This window comes from Abrus precatorius, unplaced genomic scaffold, assembly GCF_003935025.1.
Source record: "Abrus precatorius isolate BTA unplaced genomic scaffold, Abrus_2018 Scaffold10, whole genome shotgun sequence".
NCBI lineage: Eukaryota > Viridiplantae > Streptophyta > Magnoliopsida > Fabales > Fabaceae > Abrus > Abrus precatorius.
The window spans coordinates 18,336,838-18,346,510 of record NW_020874292.1 but is presented as its reverse complement, the minus strand read 5'-3'; the positions used below and the strand labels follow the sequence as shown (position 1 = coordinate 18,346,510).

Genomic DNA, 9,673 nt, shown 5'->3' with positions numbered 1-9,673 from the left:
AAAAATTATAAATTGTAGAAACACTCAGATTTTTTATTCATTTTTCATTTTCACTTAGTTCTTGGGTGTGGAGAGAGTCTGAGAGAGAGAGTGGGGACGAACACCAAGCTTCAACCTAGAGGAATCGGATTGAAGATCGGTTGAAGATGCTTCTTCTGCGTTCTTCCTCTTCTTCTCTTTCTTTTTCTTTCTGTGCTGCAATGGCTATGTAATTTCTTCATAGTTAGGGATTGTAGATCCAAAACGAACATGTTGAATTGATTCTGGATCTGGATTTCAAGTTTTGGAATGAATTGAGTGGTTGATTCTACACTTTACGTAGTAATTGAATGAAAATTTGATTAACTAATTGCAGAGGAACTCTTGTCAATGAAAATTGAATTTGTTCTTCAGATCTGAACCAATCACCAAGATTATAGCTTTCTTAGGATAAGAGAACTTGATCTTGCAATCCTCTGGTTTCTCACACTTAAAGCAACATTGAATTGAATCAGATATAAGGAATTAGAGTGATTTAATTGAATGTTAGGTTCACTAAGTTAAGGAGTTAACCTCTGAATAATACAATGTGAAACTGATTGTCATTCTTTCCAATTACTTGTAAGTTCAAAACTTTATTGATTCAACATTGGAGTTTTGGTGAAGCAACTCCCTAGCTATGGTTTCTACCTCTATTTTCTCACATTTGCTTGTTCATTGTTCTGTTTTTCTTCTGATTTCAATATTTGTCAATTTTAATTCCAAACACTCTTTGAAATTCGTGAAGCTTAACTAATTGTGGCCTTGTGAAGTGGTAATTGAATACTTTTATTTCCTGAGATTGATATTTGGGACTCTAACACAATTCTATCATTTTTATAACTTGCTACATCAACACTAGTACACTTGCTAGTCAATTCAACTTCTGTTTGAAGTGTGACATAACGCCCCAAAATTTTGTAATGATATTTTGATTATTAATATAAATATGTGGATTGTTATTTGAATGTGTATTTGATGTATATGATGATGTGAATATAAGTGTATATGTGTGTGATAACGTGGACGTCTATGAATATGTGAACATAAGTATGAATGTGAATGTGGGTTCTATATTGAGGAGGTTTGAGTTGTATTTGAGTTAGATTGATTGGAAAAATAGGCTAAGTTTGGGTTGCAGGGGCATTCTTGCTATAGCGAGAAGGCCTTAGGCGAAGGGCATGCATCTATTATGTTTTTGCTGCAGCGAGAGTCTCTTTGCTGTAGGATAGGGCAATAGAGGGAGCGCATTTCTGGGATATAGTGTCGCTGTAGCAAAAAGGTCTCGCTATAGTTAGATTCTACAGAAATCATAATGCAGATTTGTCTGAGATTTTCGCTGCAGCGAGAAGGGATCTCGTTGTAGCAAGAGATGTCTCATTGTAGCGAGAATGTCGTGACTCATAGGGTATTTGAAGGGTTTAGGGTTCGAAAAATTCATTTCTCATTTATCTCTTCAAACTCATTTTTGGAGTGTTTGGAAGTAAGTTTTAATGGCTAGGGTTTCAGTTTTTATTCCTCTTCTCTGTTTTCTCGATTCTCATGGAATTCTTCCATGTATTTAGGACAAAATTTGTGTAGGGACCATTTTCGTTGTTGAGTTTCGTGTTGGATCTTTATATTGAGGTAAAAGGAGACTCTACCCTATCTCTTTGTGTTAAAATTTCGTATATATTATTATTTGTATAGTTGTGATTGAAACATAATGTAGAAAAATAGGTGTACTCAATGGAAATTTCATGTTGTTTGTAGTGTGGTAAACATTGGATAAATATGGATGATGAGTGTGACTAGAATAACATGATTGTAATTGTATTGTAATGAAAATCTTGGTGTGGAATGTAATGTGATTGATGTTGAGCATGATGATTGTGATGTAATGGTTAATTATAATGGGGTGAAAATGTGAGAGCATGCCATTAGTTGATGATGAGTAATATGAAATGATTAGAATGTGTGTGAATGGCATGTGACTCTTATTGTGGTTATGTTTGAAATGTTGGAAAAACTGTGAATGGTTCAGCGATACATTGAGGGTGTGGAAGATGAGGCAGTAGAAATACCTTAGAGAAAAGAGGGTGGTAGTGACACCAATAGTGAGTGCAGGTGTATCATAGGCCACACACTCTCCTCCTAACTCGACATCTGACTAACACCTTTGCTCGGAGTCCCAGTACCACGCACATTGTATCCGTGGAGCGGAAGCTATCTAGTAACCTTCTATGGTGTGAAAATGAGTAAGCTCCTGAGGTTGAAGGCATCAAGAAACTGTGATCACAGTGCCATAGTGAGCGTGACTAACGTGTAGTAAGCACACGTGTGTTTGTGGATTAATTAAAGGTGTAGTGAGCGCACTCGTGTATAAATTGATGTGACTTGATGTGCATAGTGATATAACAAATAGATTTATGGTTGTTTAATGAATGGATTAAATCATGTCATGTATTATGTTAGAATTGTGTTGAATGGGCAATGTGAGTTTCTATGTTTGTGTGTGTTTGATAGTGTAGAGTACTCATCTTTACATTTATTTTTTAGATGATCAAGACGATCAACACCAGACTGAATAAAAGGATGGATAAAACTGTTATAAGACTTAAGAAATTATTCTTTGAAATTATGATGTATTAATTAAGTCCTATAGCAATAATTTGATTCAAATTTTTAATTCATCCTTATTTTAAAATACTTTATTGAACACATGCATTGGGAACCATTTGAATAAAAAAAATTATTATTCTTATTTTTACAAAATTTATTTATTTAGAAATTAAATTAAGGTGTTACATAATAAATATATAAAGAAGTCTTAAAATATTAGTGGGATGAAACATGCCTAGTAAAATTATTCCTTGTTACAAGTCGATTTTCTTCTTTCCTTTTTTTGCCCTTTTTTTTTTTCATTCAAAACCAACTTCTAAAACTAATTTCTCTATCAAAATCACTCTTAATTTTCTCTTATGCTTGCAAAAACCTTCTCTTCCAAATAAACATTTAAAATTTTTGAAAATTATAACTTTGAAACAATATCATTTCACTTATTTATCATTTTTTTAAAACTTTAACTATGTTATTAGAGATACTTATATAACAAGCAACACAAATCTTGTTAAGTCCCAATACAAGATAATAAGGACAAAAACATACTAATAAAAAATACGTAGAAAAAATAAATTAAATAAAAATAACTAGATGATTAAAGTAAAATTAAAGAAGAAAAATATATAAATTATTCTTACATTAAAATAAATTAAAAACGGACATATTTCATCTCGCAAACGAATAAGATACAATTTATTATCACTTTCAAGTCGTTATTCATATAGAATTAGAGTTTTTCACCGACTGTTTCAGAATAACTTTGATATGTACTTTAGGATTAAATCAAATATTATGCTCCAATTTCGAAATCTTTAATATTTCTTAAACACTATATCTTAGAAAAACTAATTTACACTCTACCATGTCAAACGCAACGTGAAAACAATACCACAACATGTCTACAAAGGAGTAGCTACCATATATAATTTCCACAACATGTAGAATTTTATAATTGGACATAACGGGCACATCAGTGTTTGCGTGTATTAAACATTATATAGTATAAAAGCAGCAATGTTAATTATCTCTTTACATATGTTAGGCAAACGGTGTGATTTTATGAGTCACATGAAACGAGTTTATCTGCAGACACACACGTACCACTCATAACCAAATAAAGTAAACAAAAATAGTGCTGCGAACTCATGAGCATGTGACAGACAAGCATCCCATAATTGGCTCCATATTTTGTTTCAGTTTTCACTTGCAGGCGTGCATATACATTGACCACACCTACTACATTCATTCCAAAATTGCTTAATGTAATGCATAAATCTGTTAGGTAAGGATACACATACCATCATTTTCTCAAAAATAACAATAATTTATTTTAAGATTATTGCTTAGTCCCTGAATTGAACAAAAAATCTCTAACATCTCTTTCAATACCACATGCATCTTCCCACAAACGGTTGCCGCATAAACCAAAACTGCCTTTTAATTCCAAAGCGGCAAAACCAGTCTCTCCATTTTTAGCATAATTAACATTTATTATTTTTATTCTTTTAATCTTTTGCCTAATTTTGATTAAGAAAGCCTAACCACCAATCATTGGTTGACACATAACGACGTTTATCATATAGCATTGAGGCTCTCCTTAACTTTAATTGTTTTTTTTTTAAGTATTTTTATTTATTTAATCCCGAGACCTAACCAAATAAGTCGGCTTTTGTTTTATACACTGTTTTAGCCTCTCATGCATTTTGGGTCTTTTCTTAGGGCCGGACTTGGCCCATAAAAACTACATTCCAAAGTCTTATAAATTTATAGATGAAATCTAACGAATTTGACAAAAAAAAGGTCAAACCTCCACTGGTGAGCTATATTTGTCTTTTACTTTCCTTGACAGAATAATATCTTTGGCTAAAGTTCATTTTGTATGTTTCTAGCAAAAAATTTGCTTTTGAAAAGCATGAGAAATTGTATGTCATCAGGAATTAGAACTGTTGTGTATTAACTTTTCTTGAGAAAAATGTTGGTTCCCTTATTGTTGGAGCCTGGCAATTACAAACAACTAGCTTGTAAAATATTAAGCAGCCATATATAACACTGGAACTATACAGACTACTACTTGATGTCTAGACAAAAGCAAGCCATCATTAAGCACAAAACCAAAAGGAAAAACAAGACTACTTTGGACATTACTATCCACTCGTTTTATTTCCCATTGTCAACCATTATCTTTATGTTTGAAAGTTTATTTTGCTCTTTGACAGTTTTTGAAAATACAAATCATACTGAAAAAAGAAATCGCTCTTCGAAAAAATTTTGTTATCGCATTAGAAACTAGTCGAAATCAAATCCACTGCATTGTTGCACACATTGTTTTATTTTGTTGGCTATCAATTAGCTTTTGGATTTTGATAATATTTACATTAGCTATTTTATATGAATATTCACTTTAGATTTTTTATTAGGAATTTCTGCAACTTTTGTAATCTAAGATCGAAACATTCTAAGGGTAACATTTTTGCTGTTTACTTAATCGAATTGAGTATTTATTTTCTGGCCCCCGTTTTCTTAATCACTGATAATATTTTCATGCAAAAATTGAGGTTGAGGTTGTGGATAACGGGTGTAGATATTGTTTGGTAATTAAAATATTACTGAGAATCTAAATGCTTATTTTATATTTATGTTACGTGATTTATTGAAAGAGTAAATTCGATTTCTAAATTTAGGTCTTAATTTCAAAGATGTACATGCTATCATATAAGTCATTTAAAAAAAGTTAATCGCCAAATTAATCTATCAATTTATAAAATATTATCATATTATTTTTTATTTAAAATTATTAGTTTGCTAAACGATTAACATACAATATTTTGTGTCTGAGAAACTTATTTAGTATTAAAAATTGTTGAAACAAAATAATGAGATGTTGTGTCTAATTTATGAGGGTCAAATTGAATTAGGGCTAAATGTTAATTTGAAAGAATGAGCAATAATACATTGTATAGATCATTTTAAATTGAAATAAAATGTAAAAATGTAAATAAAAAATGTATATTAAATTATAAATAAAATGTGATCAATTAATTTAAATTAAATATAAAAATTAAAAGAATATATAATTTTATGAATGTAAGAATATATACATAATAAATTTGATAATTTTGAATTTATAATTTAGAATAAACAGGAACAGCATGCCTTTATCTTCACAATTTAATTGTCTCAATGTAGGATTTATTTTTGCCAAAGATTTGTTGGAAAATTATAAACATTGAAAATGAATCTAACCGTGTCAGCCACTAAACTCAAAATTTAATAATAATTTAAGTTTTGTTTGGGATATTTTTATTTGAAATTTTTTTATTATTTTTCAAAAAATATATTGGAAAATTTTTATTTTTATAATTTTTTATTCCTTTTTAAAAAATCTCTATCTGTGAATTTTAAATTTTCAAATTTTTTTAATATTTAAAAAATAGATATTGATAATTTTTAAAAATCATATTTCTGTTTTTTTTTAAATACTATTTTTTAGTATATATTAGTTTTAAACAATAAATATAAAAAAAAATTCTTTGTTTTGAATGAACAGATAAAATCAAAAAATTAAAAATAAAGTAAAAATATGTATTGTTCAAATGAGTAAAAATAGAAAAAAAAATATAAAATATTTGTTTGAATGAGTTAAAAAGTGTAAAAAAATAATAAATAATTTGTATAAAATGTATTTGTGCAATAATATAAAAATTAAATTAAATTGATATTTTAAAATAAGATAATTATGTATTATTTTATTAATATCATGAAATACATTTTTACTATTTTTAAAAATTATTTAAAATAAAATGAATTAAAAAAAACTAAAAATTCACCCTCCCCTATTATGCAGTGTTCATTTTCTGGCTCCATTGAAAAGAAAAAAAAATTGTTAGTCCTGCTTCCCTATTTTCTTTCCTCATACCAAAAATTTTTATAATTAATCTTTGATAAATTATAACTAAAAAAATTAACACTACATTAAAAATATATTTTAATATACTCTGGTTAAATCAACGTTAAAATTATAAAATATTCTTTTTCAGACATTATCTTGCTTTTTTTTATTTGAAGGGTATAATTTTTTTAATTAAAAATCTCTTTAATTACTAAAATGAGTGCACTGAAAATATATATTTATACATACACATTTTGTAAATTTAACAAATATTTTAAACTTCACAAAATATATGTCTTTTTCGCAATTAGTATACCTATATAATATTGAAGAAAATATTTTCTTTTATCAAAAGTCTCATAGGAAATTCTTATTTTACGTAATAACGTTTAGGACCCTTTATAAATATATTTTTTGCAATGCTAGAACCTCTCGTATTATATATATATTTATTAATTTGGAAGGTGAAACATTATAACATTGTAACTGAACAAACAATTTAAAGGTCAATTGATTTTAATTAATTCCAAAATATTACCTGAAAGTTCAAAAACATTTTATAATTTAGTTGGTATTTATCTTAAAAAATAAAATTTAAAGGTGACAGAACACGATATATTATCATTAATTATTAATTAACATACCTGTAATTTATGTATTATCTTGAATGGAGTTTTCAGTTAAGAGAAAGGAGTGTGTATTGCGCACAGTGTCCAACGCGTGTCTCGATCCTCGGGGCAAGGAACAGTGAAACAAAAAGAACCCAGAGACGTAATAATATTATAGAACCGAATTGTAAATGGCGGCGAATTCTAGGTTGCCAGTCACGTTATGTTCTATCCGTAGCTGTAAAAAGCTAAATATAAAATCTACGTTTAAAAGAAAACCATGAAACGTTTTCACTTGAGACTCTTCAAACACAAATTTACCAAATTACCCTCATGCAATTGTTTGGGATATTGGAACACGACGTTGAGGGGCAAAGATCGATTTGAGAAAAAGATACTTTTGATTAGTCAAAACAATTAGACTGACTAAATGCTGATAAGCCGAGTATCTTGGGCTCACGTGACAATTATCACAGTGTTCGAGATTAAACACCCATTGCTCACAACAGTTGTTTTACTGTGTACTCCAGATCTTTTTCGGAGTCAAATTAAACCACGCCAAAATTGCAAATATAACGCTCCTTCACCATTTGTTTGAGTTTCCTTTTATTACTTTTGAAAAAATAAATGTTAAAATGGAGATAAATTTACTGAAATCACATGAAAAAAAATGGTTAAAAAGATAATAAAATTGAATGATTTTAGAAGAAAAGGAAAATGCCGGTATCTCCTATTTCGGCTGTGGGATCCTATAAAACAGCAATATCGGTGTTTCGGTCTTCTCAGCAACTGAACTATTGTTTCTTCCCTCCGAGCTATTACCCATTCAACCGCTACATAATACTCGTCACTTTCTTCTCTAAACGCCACGCCACGCCACGCCACGCCACACATAATCTGCATCCTTTTTCCTTGGCTTCTAAATCCAGAGATTTTCCTTTTCCAAGGACACAAAAAAGAAGTTTCAACGAAGGTCGTCTCCTCCAGCTATAGTTACTCAAAACACTAGAATCATCCTTTCAATAATTCTCTTTTATGCTTCTCTTTTAAAGTGTTTTTGAAATCTACAGCACGAGATGTGTCTTGCTTTGTTACCATCACTGTCACCACCCCACAAGCTTAAAGCTCTTTCTCCTTTATTCCCCTCTTTATCTCCCAATTCCATTCCTCACTCAAACACTCACTCCTTCACGTTTTAATACTATTAATTACACAATTACTCCTTTCCTTTTTCATTTTCACCTCCTTTCAATTCCCACCTTTTCATGTCTTTTTTGCAGATTTCTGCATCCAAAAGCCTCAGTCTTCTTTCTCACAGATTCCAAAACCCCACCCTATTTGTTCATCCAAAACCCCAACTTGCTTCCATACAATACAAACCATGGAACAGAGCATCCAATGCAAATACACTCTGCACCAAACCGTCACAAAAAAACTCGTAAAACCAAGAAAGCCCTCTGACTCCATTCAAAACCGTTCCATTTCCACAGTTTCAATATCCGTAACCGATCCATACGCCACTGACTCATCCAGCGACGAAGAAGAACTAAAGCACTTCCCTCGCCAGAGAGTGAAGCGCTATATCCACCGAATCAATTTTCAACCTGCAAGCAAAACCCTCACATCCAAAAAGAGACCCGCCGGAGAAACCATTTCCCGCCGCCCGCCGCCGAAGGTCTCTGTTTCCGGCGATTCTAGAAAGTACCGCGGCGTGCGGCAAAGACCATGGGGAAAATGGGCGGCGGAGATTCGAGATCCCACGAAACGTGTCCGTCTCTGGTTGGGAACCTTCGACACCGCCGAGGAAGCTGCCACGGTTTACGACAATGCCGCAATTAAACTTCGGGGCCCCAACGCGTTAACGAACTTCATCACGCCGCCGGCGAGAGAAAAGCCGGCGGAAGATGAAGTTTCCACTGGAAAACCGAAAATGAAAGTGGTTGTTAAATCAGAGGCGTCTGGCTCCGGCTACGACTCTGGAGATGAATGTCTCAACCTTTCTTCGCCTACTTCGGTTCTCCAATTCAACGAACCGCAAAAACCGGTTAATGCTGAACAGGTTAAGATTGAAGAGTGTGAAGGTGAGACAATGTGGTTTCACGAAACCAGTGAGTTTTTGCGACCTATTTGGGATGATGATGTGTTTAATTTTCCAACCACGCCAGAGTACTCGGTCATGTTTGAAGACCCTGTTTCACACATGTTTGACGAAACGACACCGGTTTTGTTTAGTGATGTTTCAAGTGATACTGTGAGTTTTGAGGAAAAGTACTCGCCATCAACGTTGTGCCAAGTGGACGATTATTTTCAAGATATTTTGTTAGGTTCAGATCCTCTTGTGGTGCTGTGAGACTGAAAATTATCAAGTGGTTATTGCCGTCGTTGGCTGCTGATTACAATTACTCGGCAGAATTTTGTTCCGGTGGCAACGAAATCCCAGAAAGAGCTAGTTTATAATTTTATCTTTAGCTTTGAATATTAGTTTTTTCTGCGTATTATTTATTTGGTCGAGAAATTCCGTCTACTTGTTTAGTGAAGGGAGGGGATTGAGTAAGTT

General features: G+C 31.7%; 1 protein-coding gene across 1 annotated transcript; it reads left to right on the top strand.

Moving 5' to 3' along the window:
- The first annotated feature begins 8,497 nt into the window (after nt 1-8,497).
- On the top strand, nt 8,498-9,466 carry LOC113851983 (ethylene-responsive transcription factor CRF1). The gene has a single exon (XM_027482248.1). It carries the CDS (start codon nt 8,498-8,500, stop codon nt 9,464-9,466), a length of 969 nt encoding a protein of 322 aa, XP_027338049.1.
- Nucleotides 9,467-9,673: the final 207 nt, after the last annotated feature.

Bases quoted from the DNA above. Each gene is read 5' to 3' on its own strand.
- LOC113851983 (XM_027482248.1), top strand. From the start codon at position 8,498: ATGGAACAGAGCATCCAATGCAAATACACTCTGCACCAAACCGTCACA.